The 14,655-nt window shown below is 39.5% G+C and overlaps 1 protein-coding gene across 1 annotated transcript in view; it reads left to right on the top strand.

Annotated features, from left to right (window-relative positions):
• The window catches only part of LOC122926132 (sulfotransferase 2B1-like), a 79,937-nt gene extending 79,079 nt beyond the window's left edge, over nt 1-858 (top strand). Inside the window, exon 6 of the mRNA XM_044277514.1 lies at nt 740-858. Coding sequence (XP_044133449.1) covers nt 740-858 — 119 coding nt within the window. The remainder of the gene's footprint in view (nt 1-739) is intronic.
• Nucleotides 859-14,655: the final 13,797 nt, after the last annotated feature.

The following is a 14,655-nucleotide window of genomic DNA, read 5'->3' as shown; positions in this document are numbered from 1 at the left end:
TACCAGAGCCAAGGTGGTCTCAGTCAGGCAGGTCCTACTCTAAACCTTCCTGTGCCATTGGGCATCTATGTTCGGGAGAGCAGGTAAATAAAGTGTGCTGCTCCTAGTCACCTCTGTGTGCATTCAGCAACCAATGAGAGGAGGAGCACGCACAGCTATATGTACCACCTATTCCAGGTCGCCTGTGGGATAGGTGGGGCAAAACGTGCACAAGAATGCTACTCCCAGGATAAAATAGAAACGCATTCACACTTGAAGGTGCCACTCCTTCAAGTGTATACTACAGATTAAACAAAAATCACAGTAAAAGATAAAAATAATTTGCAGAATTATAATAAATGAATATGTGGATGTACAAGGCAACATTTATCAAAGAAAAATCACTGAAAATAATGCACACACATAATAAAACACAATAGATGCAAACATTGCATATGGACTAAGCCCTCATTCTGATATGTTAAAATCTGAGACTCTCAGCCAAAAATACAGTATTTTGATCAAAACACATCGGTGCAATGTGTTATGGCTACTCCAAGGTTTATGGGGCCTTAGTCCTATAAGTGCATTCTACAAATTGTAACAAATTGGAAATATACTTGGAAATAAGAAAGAACAGAAACACACCTTCTTATGGAGCTTAAGAAGGCAATTTTGAAAATCAATATTACTCTATAAAGGCATTCTATAACCATGTAGACAACCAGACAAATAATTCAAGATGTTCTTATCATTGCAGGAATATCTGGTGATTGGAAGAACCATTTTACAGTAGCTCAAAGTGAGTACTTCGATAAAGTCTACCAAGAGAAGATGAAAGATGTCAATATAAATTTTTCCTGGGAACAATTATCATAAAGTTATCAAGTTGTGCCATAATTTGTTTTTTTAATCAGAGGTACCTGCTGGATTAAACTTGTTTTACGAAGGGTGGCCTTCTGTCCATAAATTCAGAGTTGTCCTTTAGAAAAAGAGAACTGTGTCAAAAATAAATAAATATATATATATATATATACACACATATATATATATATATATATATATATATATAAAACACACGCACAAACACACTATCTAGGGTTTTTGGCCAAATTGTCACCAAAACAAAAGGAAGGTTGGCCATGCGGAAATTCTGAATATTTATCAGATTAAGGGCTCCTACAAGGAGTAGAGGAGAAACAGGAGTTTATATAGTGAAGAGTCAGCAGTACACTGTAAGCTTTTTGAAGCTCTTGGGAGTCTGGGTGCAGTGTGAACAAGCTAGGAGTTTGGTTTGGCTGGTATACTTTAATCTTGTCAGTAGTGATGAACACTAAAATTCTATTCGGCTGCTTCACTGAGCTCCTACAAGAAATTCAACTGGTTACAAAGCACTTTGTCACAAATTGCATTCCATTGTATGTAGCATGTGCAATGATCGGGAACGGCGATCGCGCCATCCCCCGTCATTGAACTCCCTCAGATGCTGCTGATTGTGGCATCTAAGAGTCACATTGAGGCCTTTCAGGGGTTAATCAGTGACTAAATACATACTCCCCAATCAAGATGGCCACAACAGCTTCTCCACTATCAAATGGATGAGGTGAGCATATATGTCAGGAAAAATTGATTTGTTACCATGATGCGCAAGGAAATTTGCTTTCATGGCAAATCAAATTTTTCATGAAATTTGGATTGAAGTCCATTTCCAAAACTTTGATTCACTCAACACTAGTTGTCAGGAACAGCACAAAGTATACTTTTTGTTACACTATGGAACAATGCAGAATTAGTACTAATAACTATCCCTGCATCCCCCCAGTTGGTTCCCCCTTTCTATATACCAACTTACTGTCAATGACAGCAGAGGGCTAGGAATCCAAGTGGCTAAAGATAGTGGACCACAGCTTGATGTGCTCACTAACAGAGGAACATCAAGAGCAAGCTGGAGCTGACCACCGTTCTCTATCAAGTCAAGAACTTGGTTAACTGACAGGGGAGAAGTAAAGTAAGGCTGAAGATCTTGTCAAGCACATACAGTAGGAAAGGATTGAGAACGTCAATCAGTAAGCTGTGCCTTTAGGCTGGGTTCACACTTGAGCGTTGCGCAAACGCGCGTTTTACGCGCGTTTTTGACGCGCATTTTTATGCGCGTTTTTGTAATAGTAAACGCGCGTTTGACGCGCGTTTGTGTGATTCACTACAGTGTCCTATGGCCACAAACGCCCCAAAAGTCGCTCATGTACTTTTTGGAGCGTCGGGCGTTTTACAGCGCGATCGTACGCGCTGTAAAACGCCCAAGTGTGAACCATTCCCATAGGGAATCATTGGTTTCTCCTTGTTGAGCGTTTTACAGCGCATAGGAACGCGCTGTAAAACGCTCAGGTGTGAACCCAGCCTCAGTCTTCCCTTTATAGTTTTAGCATGCTAAGATCATTCTTAATGACATCATTAGGCTCATGCACACAACCATATATGTTTTGCAGTCTGAAAAATGTGGATCTGTAAAATACGGATACCATCTGTGTGAACATCGCAATTTCAGTACAGAAATACCCAGAAAAGAACAGGACATGTTCGATAATTTGAGTCATGGCCACATGTTCATTCATCATCATTTTTGCAGGCCAATAGAAATAAATTGGTCAGCATGTGATCCTCAAAAAATGCGTATTGCACGTGCACTCAAAATATGGTCGTGTGCATGAGGTCTTACATATAGAAATTGAAATTAAGAAGTCAGAAGCATACACTAGAAACTCAACATGGACACCTAACTAGCATGAGCGTACAAACTTGACATGGCTGTCTGTTCCTGATTATGTAGATGCGCAGAGAATCATACAATCACAAATATTCGAGAGCTCAGAATATTAATCCTATAACCTTTATTTGACATACATTAAAATGCCAGAAATGACAGAAAGCTCTGAAAGGACTAAAAATAAAAGCACCATTTGTGACAAGCAATGTACAGTAATCCATTCAGAGCTTTCCGATGACAAAAACACAGCTTTCTAATGTAGGGATTAAAAGAATAAAAATGACAGATCAGAGGTCGGTGTAAAGTGTATTACTCATGGTGTCAAGTCACACCAAACACTTGCACCCCACACACACCAACATCAATAAAGTTTAAATTTTGCATTGTTTCACCTGTACATATCCTATCTTTACCACACAATATGTGTGCAGCGAGCCCCGGAGGAGCCGATGCAGAGGATGAAAGTGGCTCTGATGAAGTCTTGTTGTGTCACAGTGTCCTACCTCAGGCCGTCACTCCCTAGGGTTCGGTGCAGTCAGTAAGTGATGATGGAGAAGCCAAGCAGAGATTGTAGAACAGGAAATGTCTTTCTTTACTAAGTAAAAAACAAATAGCAGCATACTCAGCAGTAGTTCATACAAAGTGAAATTTCTCCTTCCAGATAATAAGGCATGGCGGCTGGCAATATGGCAGAAGATGACACTCAGAAGTTTGCTAGCTGACACTGTCTTTCAGTGGATTCCCTTCCCTATGGCTTTACTCTGACACATGTGTCTACAGTGATAGTGTAATGCCTGTAGGTAGGGGCAGACAAGGACAGTGAGTCCTAATTAAAGCCTAGACCACTTTCCCCACCTACTTGCAGTATAACCCCTAAATGGCAGAACTGCAACTGGATGTCGGCAGACAAACACAATAGCAGAGTAATACCTAAACAGGTCAGAACCAGATGGCTTTGAGGTACAAAGAGTCAAGCCAAGGTCAGAAACACGAGATATCAAATAGCGATCAGGAACCAGAATAAAAAAAACAAGCTAGTGAGCCCAAAGACAATTACTGGCATTGGTGTATGGCCAGGAGCGGATTTAAAAAGAATACGAGTCCCTGGATCAGAACCTGATAGATCTATTGACTCAGTACTCCATTGATTAGAAACTTAAAGGGAACCTGTCACCAGTTTTATCGTGTCCTAACTAAGGGCAACATAAATAAGTGACTGATTCTCTTCAAAATGCTGGGTCACTTTCTTTAATTGACCCACTCAATCTGCCAACATCTTGTATTAGAAATCTCCAGCTTATAATGATGAGTCCTGAATATTCATGAGCTCCGGACTCTCCCCGCCCACCTGCTGCTGAATGACCATTTTTTTTCCATAGGAATCAGCAGCAGGTGGGCAGGGGAGTGGCTATAGCTCTGAATTAAATATACGCTGGACTCAATGACATTACACTGGACTCGAATCAGCTCATTAGCATGCGGCATGCGGCATCTTTGTGTGTATATTATGAGGTAACCATCTGTCACACCAGTAAGTGAATACTTACTAAGGCACTTTTTAGTAGTTAATAATTCCTTTAAGCTATACAGTAATAGAGCAGCAGAGCTGGCCATCAGTCTACTACTAATCTCCCCAGCACATGCTCACTGCTGGGTGAAACAGAGCATTGCATCCTATTACTAAGAACATGGTGGCTCTGAAGTGCATCTCTCCTGGCGCGGCCATGCAGAGGCTAAGGAATGTGTAGCTGGAGATGGTGTTTTAGCATGTTAACCACCACCTTGCAGCACAGTTTTGATAGCTTGATTGCTTGATCACTCTGCCAACACAACTATGCCATAGCATACAAATCTTCTATGGCCTAGTACACTGCAGTCTCTCTGGGGCAATTATTTTCTCCCAGATGAGCCACCTCTATCATCCACATGGCCTAAATAAGGGGGAGCTATATCACGTGCTCTCTCACTACTCACTTTCTACATCCTGAATCAAATCTAACTAGCTCTACCCCACCCTAGGCAGGAAGTCAGACTAGCCTATTCCTATCAAGAAGGGAGAAATTAGATGGTAAGTTCCATTCCTGTTGCCAAACACTGCCAACCATACCCCATGTCCTGGTGAACAAGGTATATAGCATGAAATGTGACATAACATGAACTCTACAAAGCATTACATTACAAACCAATTGTAGTTACAAGAGTAGTACCCCCAGGTCTTGGATACTACATGTGGACCGCATCTCTTGAGATATCTATTACAAGTTATAGCAATAACAATTATTACTAGAGAATTATCTAATATATTGGCCCTTACATGGTTATGTCATCAGAAAAATAAAAATGTTATTTGCCTTGGAATGCAGTGAACACTTTTTTTTTATCATGCAAGTAGTATAACATAATAAAAAGGACATACATTTGCCATCATCATACTCGCACTGTCCCTCAGAATAAAGTTATCACACTAAATGAAGGCTGTAAAAATAAATCCCACAAAATGATGTTAAAAATTGCTTTTTTTTTAACTCTTCCTCCAAAAACTAAAATAATAAAAGCTATTTAATGCACTATATGTACACCAAAATGGTGCCTAAAAACTACAACTCTTCCCACAGAATTCAAGGTCTCATATGCTAAACTGAGGGAAGAAGTTGTTACTGGTCCTTAAAGGAGTTATCTGGGAGTTTATATTGATGACCTATCCTCTGGATAGGCCATCAATATCAGATTGGCGAGGGTCTGACACCTGGGATCCCTGGTGATCCAGATGTTAGAATAGCCCAGCGCACAATCGGTGCTGCAGCCTCATTCTAGACCATGTGATGTCACCGTACTTTGGTCACATAACCTAGTTGCAGCTTAGCCCCATTCAAGTCAATTGGGCTGAGCTGCAATATCTAAATAAATCTGATAAACAGCAGCACTTCCACCAGGATCCCTAGACGCTATTAATACCATTTGATTAAAAATTATCATATAGATAGCAGGCTTAGCTGATAATTTTAAATGTGAGTCCAGTGTGTAGAATTTTTTACAACCGAATATAATAAACGTTATGTTTTAATTTAGAAAATCACCACGCGTGTCAACCTAGAGACAGCCATTGGTCTTATGGGCCATTTGTAAAAACAAAAATATAATTGTGCCTCAACACGTTGTGAAGGGTCATTAAAAAGTGCAATAGTGTTAATTGGGGGAAAACCCCACATCCCGACCCACTCTGATGGGATCCCATATTTAGAGAGAGGGGCAATTTTACAACTACTAAAGAATGGCAAGTTTTCTGTCAAATCAGCCCACTACACAACAATTTTTGGCAGAGGCCAGCAAGGTTTTCTCCACAGAAAACCTTCCAGTCAATGTCTTGGATATTAATTTGGCTTTTAAAGGATTAAATAAAACATATAAACAATACATCAGATCCATATGGGAAGTGACGAGCTTAGAAACATACCTGCAGCAGAAGATCGTGTATAGAGGTATTAGGATACATATCACGCCAAACTCACACCAGGAGGATCCAGATTTCCTGAAGGGATGGGAAGCCCTTTTGACTGAAAGCTCACTGCGAATGCAGGCCTACTTACTAGAATACGAAAAAAGAGTATTAAATAAAGTAGCGGTACAACTGGAAAAGGAAATTAATGAGATACAAACATTCCGTTCTCATACAGATTTCACTAATCAAGAGAGCAAACTGCAAAAAAATATTGAATATTTAACAAGTGAAGTAAAGGAAAGAAAATATCGTAAATATAATAGGGATAAGAGAGATTTTGAAACAGGGAAAGTGTATGTGAAGAATACACAAACAGAATACCGCAGTAATTATATTAGTAATCGAGCTCAATATACAGATTTGTCAGAATCGGAGGTGTCAGAACCAGAGAGCGCAAATATCAATCAAAGGACAGGCAACAGACGCAGAGGAGGAAGAAATAGATACCAGTCCTCTCAAAGAAGAACAAGATACAATACTAGTGAGAATACAAAATGCACTACAACAACGAATACAAGTCTAGGGATGCCACAAGGTGGAGGAGATGGACAGCCATCTGGTCAATTACTGCCATCCTATTCACAACCCTTGCAGCTACCAACTGGCGGACCCACTGGCACCACTACTCAAACAATCATGCCACATTTTTTAGTCCCGGGCATACAATTGCGAGACAGGGACAAGTGGGGATATCGACAGGGAACGTAATTTCAACTAATGAAAATATGCAAATAATAAACCTAACTAACATAGCATTAACCTCTGAACATCTAACCCTCTTACAAAAAGGATGATCTTTTACACCAACACCATACTATGACTCTTTCAGTTGGATTAAAGATATAAACTTATTTGCTAGAAAGCTAGCCTTACACAAGGAACATCAAAATATAGAGAGTAATCCCAATAGGCAAATGGCAAAAGAAATCATAGCCATACAAGTACTGGAAGAATTACAGAGGGAGCACAGAGGAGAAATAATTCCACCCAGTGCACCATACAGCACATTAAGTCCCCAATCTAAGTACACACCACCATTTACAAAGTATGGCAAAATATAATCTTTTGTAGATGTAGTAACTAGAGACGTACAGAAAATAAAAACTAAGAAAGAGAATGTGGGAGCAAATCTCACTAAGCCAGAAAGAGATGCTCTGGATTATCTTATGAAAGAAAAAAATCTCGAAGTAAAACCGTCAGATAAAGGCGGAAATATTGTGCTCCTCACTAAAGAATATTATCACAAGATGGTAATGACCCTCCTAAATGACAAAAAAACTTATAAATTATTAAAAGAGAATCCCACAGAATCCTTTAAGAAAGAGCTGAAAACAATCTTAGAAGCAGCAAAAGAGAAAGATCTAATCACCAAAGAGGAACTACAAGTTCTATTTCACCCCAGACCAACTATAGCAACATTCTATGCAATCCCCAAAATACACAAAAATCGTGACCCCATACCAGGGAGACCTATAGTGTCAGGAAACCAAAATCTTTGTGAAGGGATTAGCAAGTATATAGATCAGATCATTTCTCCTTTTGTGTCGAGCCTCTCATCCTACCTGAAGGACACCAAAGACGCCTTGACCAAACTCCAAGACATTCAAGTAAGCAGAACAACAATGATTGCAAGCCTTGATGTAGAAGCGCTCTACACGAGTATCAAGCATGACTTGGGACTTGAGGCCATAAAATATTACTTACAAAGTAAAGGAACACAATATCACGAGCACAACAAATTTGTTTTATCTATACTTCACTTTTTGTTAACACACAATTATTTCATTTTTGACAGTAAGTATTATTTACAGATCACCGGGACTGCAATGGGGACGACTTGTGCACCAAATTTTGCAAACTTATTTTTAGGGTGGTGGGAAGAGAGAATAGTTTTCACAGATGAATATAATGATTTCACGAAGCACATTTTATTTTGGGGTCGTTTCATAGACGACGTCCTGATATTATGGGAGGGCACAGCAGCACAATTCAAAAATTTTGTTGAAAAACTCAATAATAATACAGTAGGCCTCAAGTTCACAGCAGAAATAAATAGTAACAAACTCAATTTTTTAGATCTTACTATTGTCTTGGACAGAAGTGGCAGTGTTGCCACTACAATATATAGAAAACCCACCTCCACAAACAATTTGTTATATTGGAGCAGCCACCATCCAACTCCTCTTAAAAAGGGTATCCCGGTGGGACAGTATCTCCGGGCAAGGAGAAACTGTTCCACAGATGAGGCGTTTGAAGAGGAGTGCAAACATCTATATGGTAGATTCATTGAGAGGGGTTACCCTAAAAAAACATTACATAGGGCTTATAATAAAGCTAAAAAAAGCAATAGGACTGTACTGCTCTCTGAAGTGAAAAACCAACGACAAAACCAAAAAATTGTACGATGCATAGGAAATTACGATAGCCAATATAATAAGATCCGAGATATATTAAGTAAACACTGGCATATCTTACTCGCAGATGAGGAACTTAAAGAAATTCTTCCCTCCCACCCCGCCATCACCTACAGAAGGGGACCCAATCTTAGGGACAAATTGGTGCACAGCCATTACACAGTAGGAAAAATATCAGGTAAACAAACATGGCTGAGCACTACAGGCTCTTATCCCTGTGGTGGATGCACCTTCTGTGCAAAAATGGTGCCCAAAAAGGACTTTACCAATCCGGTAGATAATAAAAAATATACAATCAGGGAATTCATCAACTGTAAATCCACTGGGGTGATTTATGCCATTCAATGTGGGTGCCCCAAATTATACATAGGAAAAACTATCCAAGAATTGAGACGGCGTATATCGAAACATCTGAGCACCATAAACATTGGATCCGACACGTCCCTATCAAGACATGTCAGAACGGTTCATCAAGGGAATACAGACACTCTAACAGTGTGGGGAATTCAAAAAATGACAACAGGCCAGCGGATGGGAGATTTGGACAGAAAACTCCAGCAAGAAGAAACGAGATGGATACATCGTCTCAAAAGTCTGGCCCCTCATGGGCTTAATGAGGGGTTCACATTTGTATCCTTTCTCTAATAGGCAACCCATAGAGGAATCTATACAGTATAATAAAAATTAGTCTACTGTACAAGTAAGAGATATACACATCAATACAAATAAATAAACATGAGTAACATGCGAATAGGGTGAGACCAATAGTAGCTTTATATCAGGGTACATACAAAATTATAACTAAAAATATGGTATATCAGGATGTGTATAAAAAATAGAAAATCTATATTCTTCATTTTCAACCTCCAAAGTCCAGTCCATTAAATAGAAGTACACTTACCTAGTTGAGAATGATCCGACGGATGAAGCATTCGGCAGAAAGTACCAACTTCAAGTGAGCCTTTGGATGGAAAAAAATTAAAAATTAAAAAATAAAAACAAAAATAAAAATAATTAGCAAATTTCAAAATTTAAATAAATATAAAAAATATATAAAAAATATAGAAAAACAATTAATTAATAAAAAATAAATTAAAAACAATACAAAATATAAATAAAAATAGAAAACAATTATAAATAGCCACAATAAAGAGGGAAAGAAATTTAGATAAAGGGATAAGTTAAAGAAAATATAAAGGCTACCTTATAAATAATGAAAAATTTAGAACTATAGTAAATAATACATATAAAAAAGTGGATCATGTATTAATAAAAGGTTATAATCATTAATAGTTAAATACATACAGGTCCTTCTCAAAAAATTAGCATATTGTCATAAAGTTCATTATTTTCTGTAATGTACTGATAAACATTAGACTTTCATATATTTTAGATTCATTACACACCAACTGAAGTAGTTCAAGCCTTTTATTGTTTTAATATTGATGATTTTGGCATACAGCTCATGAAAACCCAAAATTCCTATCTAAAAAAATTAGCATATTTCATCCGACCAATAAAAGAAAAGTGTTTTTAATACAAAAAAAGTCAACCTTCAAATAATTATGTTCAGTTATGCACTCAATACTTGGTCGGGAATCCTTTTGCAGAAATGACTGCTTCAATGCGGCGTGGCATGGAGGCAATCAGCCTGTGGCACTGCTGAGGTGTTATGGAGGCCCAGGATGCTTCGATAGCGGCCTTAAGCTCATCCAGAGTGTTGGGTCTTGCGTCTCTCAACTTTCTCTTCCCAATATCCCACAGATTCTCTATGGGGTTCAGGTCAGGAGAGTTGGCAGGCCAATTGAGCACAGTAATACCATGGTCAGTAAACCATTTACCAGTGGTTTTGGCACTGTGAGCAGGTTGTGCTGAAAAATGAAATCTTCATCTCCATAAAGCTTTTCAGCAGATGGAAGCAGGAAGTGCTCCAAAATCTCCTGATAGCTAGCTGCATTGACCCTGCCCTTGATAAAACACAGTGGACCAACACCAGCAGCTGACATGGCACCCCAGACCATCACTGACTGTGGGTACTTGACACTGGACTTCAGGCATTTTGGCATTTCCCTCTCCCCAGTCTTCCTCCAGACTCTGGCACCTTGATTTCCGAATGACATGCAAAATTTGCTTTCATCTGAAAAAAGTACTTTGGACCACTGAGCAACAGTCCAGTGCTGCTTCTCTGTAGCCCAGGTCAGGCGCTTCTGCCGCTGTTTCTGGTTCAAAAGTGGCTTGACCTGGGGAATGCGGCACCTGTAGCCCATTTCCTGCACACACCTGTACACGGTGGCTCTGGATGTTTCTACTCCAGACTCAGTCCACTGCTTCCGCAGGTCCCCCAAGGTCTGGAATCGGTCCTTCTCCACAATCTTCCTCAGGGTCCGGTCACCTCTTCTCGTTGTGCAGCGTTTTCTGCCACACTTTTTCCTTCCCACAGACTTCCCACTGAGGTGCCTTGATACAGCACTCTGGGAACAGCCTATTCGTTCAGAAATTTATTTCTGTGTCTTACCCTCTTGCTTGAGGGTGTCAATGATGGCCTTCTGGACAGCAGTCAGGTCGGCAGTCTTACCCATGATTGCGGTTTTTAGTAATGAACCAGGCTGGGAGTTTTTAAAAGCCTCAGGAATCTTTTGCAGGTGTTTACAGTTAATTAGTTGATTCAGATGATTAGGTTAATAGCTCGTTTAGAGAACCTTTTCATGATATGCTAATTTTTTTAGATAGGAATTTGGGGTTTTCATGAGCTGTATGCCAAAATCATCAATATTAAAACAATAAAAGGCTTGAACTACTTCAGTTGGTGTGTAATGAATCTAAAATATATGAAAGTCTAATGTTTATCAGTACATTACAGAAAATAATGAACTTTAACACAATATGCTAATTATTTGAGAAGGACCTGTATATATATATATATATATATAAAAAAAATGTAAAGGTAAGTCTCCATAAGCAATTATGTAAAGGTCATCAATAGGGCAAGTAGTAATATGTCACAATTTTCATTATAGATATCCCATTATTAGCCAAAAATAATGCGGACTCTATACACCCACCAAAATCAATAGTTTAGGATATGATACCTAGGGAGGTAATGCCGTGTAGATATGCAGGCGTACAGCTAACCTGTCCCCCAGGATCCAGCGCATAACAGAAGAGCAGTACCCGAGATCTTACAGATGCGCATTAGAGTCCATGACTAGTTAAGGGCACCATAGCAACAGGGGGACGCAGGCGCATAAAAAGTTCGTCATCCTTGGGCTCAGCGCATAAAGAGAGCGCTGAGTCCAAGTACTTGCGGATGCGCAGAAGCAGGACGGGTAACCGGCGGCGATTCAGTCAGCGCATGCGCAGCTACAAAAAAGAAACGAAGAAGATGAATGGACGGAAACGTAGGCGGAAATGATGGAAAAATAGTAGCTGATCCCTGATAGGCCCGAGTAACATGTGGGTCACGAAATGTATCCAGAGTGGATACAATGAGTATGACATCATCCTAGGAAGGTTATATAAGCTCAGGTCACGCCCACCCCAGCAGCAGACTGCCCGATCCCCTGAAGACGCCAAGTTAATTTGGCGAAACATGTCGGGGGGCAGAGTGCTGTAAAGCATGTATTTTAAACAGTGAAAGCCTGCAGCATACCAGCAAATACGAGCAAGTTAAACAGCTGTCAGTTAGTAGATCGGTGGAAACTGTACACAGCCGTTGATATCATAAGATAAGAGTGTGAACGCACCAGCTACTGTGAGGAACCACATAACAGGGGCATAACAGAGCTGGTAACAGCTAGTATCTGTGGCGGCTGCTATATACTAAGCAGCCAAACAGATCTAGGATATCTAAATAAATCTGATAAACAGCAGCACTTCCACCAGGATCCCTAGACGCTATTAATACCATTTGATAAAAATTATCATATAGATAGCAGGCTTAGCTGATAATTTTAAATGTGAGTCCAGTGTGTAGAATTTTTTACAACCGAATATAATAAACGTTATGTTTTAATTTAGAAAATCACCACGCGTGTCAACCTAGAGACAGCCATTGGTCTTATGGGCCATTTGTAAAAACAAAAATATTATTGTGTCTCAACACGTTGTGAAGGGTCATTAAAAAGTGCAAGAGCTGCAATACCAAGCACAGCCTCTGTACAATGTGCTTTGAAAGCTGCTGGGAGCTGCTATGCTCACTAGACCTCTGGTGAGCACGGCAGCTCCCTGAAACAGCGGATCGACGGGGGTGCTGGGACTCAGACCCACGCTGATGTGATAACGATGACCTACCCTATTGGGTTACATTAGAATTGGCTGGAAACCGGTGACGCTGCAGATCTCTGTGACTGAGTTGTCATTAACTGCAGTCACAGTAAGTATCCTGGAGACCAGCAAATGGTCTCCCTGCATGGCATCACTATAACAGGGTGTTACAGTGATTCATTGCACTGTAGAGTAAAAAAGCCGTCAGGCTGTAAAATTAACAGTGAGCCTGCACTGTGGAAATTAACTCCTCCCTGCCTTAAATGAAAAAGAGAGAGAAAAAAGTTATAGCTATAGTTACTGGCAGTGACTAGTACCATATATTTATACTGTTTTATGCTTTGGCCTGGATTCAAATGCACTTTTTGGGTATTAATTGCACGTTCTGGACCGCATGATTCTTGGATTGTTGGAATAGTTTTATTCCTCTGTACAGTATACAGAATCCTTTGTGTTTATATGTAGATATGTGATGAACTTTACCATGGCACCAATTATTTTTTGTCCACCAGGTGTCCCTCCTGGTTTAGAAATGTTTTGTCTTGAAATCTTTAGTAACAGAAAAAAAATTCTAAGAAAGGAAAAATATACATTTTTGTTTATTTTGTTCATAATTTTCACAGTTTTTCCTTAAATATTTCTATCTGTCATCTAATGGTAGATGAGAAAGGTTTAAGGTGTTCTGTGAAACATAATATAAATTACATGTAGGTAGGCTCAGAAATTAATTAGTTATTTGCAGTTAGATGGGCCCATTGCTTAAAAGGAAAAATAGGCCTAGTAAGAAAAGGGGATAAACGCTCCGGTTAGAGATGAGCGAACCAGTAGAGATTCATTTTCATGTCCGTTTCCTTGAATTTTTTAAAAAGTTCAGTTCAGACCTGAATCGATTTGCCTAATTGACCTGAAAGTTGGCATATAACCCCCTGTAGCCTCCTCTGACTTTTTAGGAAAACTTGTTATCTCTTTTTGTTTATTTTTTATGATTTTTTTCTTCCCTCCACCATCCCCCTCCCCAAGCTCTGGAACGCAATGACAGCAATAGTAAAAGATATCTGAGTGACACTGACATACAGAGCTGTGCACAAACCTGCATTTGACAGTGTTAACATACAGCACGTTTAAAAAGACACAGCGCCGGCACATATTGTTCATATTCCAAAGCTTCCAAAAATTTCTCCTTATCAAGGGCAGTTGATGTTTAAACACATGAATAAAAAATAAAACACACAAATAAAAAAGTATATTGGAGGAAAGTGATGTTGGGAAGTGGCATGATGCAGGCTACAGCAGCAGCCATACAGAACGTGATGGTTGGAAAGTGGCATGAATGACATGATGCAGGCCGCAGCATGTAGCAGCCGTACACAGCATGATGGTAGGTTAGCAGACAGACAGCAAGAGTGGCAAGATGGGGTGTCACAGCAAGAAGAGGTCTATTGATCGCATTCAGCCTGCTTGGACTGTGAGAAAATTTCTGTACAGTGATCACATACAGTACATATGTCGCCTCATAAAATTTAAACCCTGTTAACCACTCCCCCCCAAATAAAAAAAAAATATTTACATTTCAATAATGTTAACAATCACAACAAAAAAATTAAAAAAATTCAACCATGTGGAAAGTGGGTACAGGGAAAATGACGCTTAGGCATTAGTGGTATGATGCAGACCCCAGCATTGCCTGGACTGTGAGAAAATGTCAGTATTGAGGCAGTAATCATGTACATTTATGC

The sequence above is a fragment of the Bufo gargarizans genome, chromosome 2 (assembly GCF_014858855.1).
Source record: "Bufo gargarizans isolate SCDJY-AF-19 chromosome 2, ASM1485885v1, whole genome shotgun sequence".
NCBI lineage: Eukaryota > Metazoa > Chordata > Amphibia > Anura > Bufonidae > Bufo > Bufo gargarizans.
Note: the sequence above shows the minus strand (reverse complement) of the source record. Positions and strands in the feature narration are given on the sequence as shown.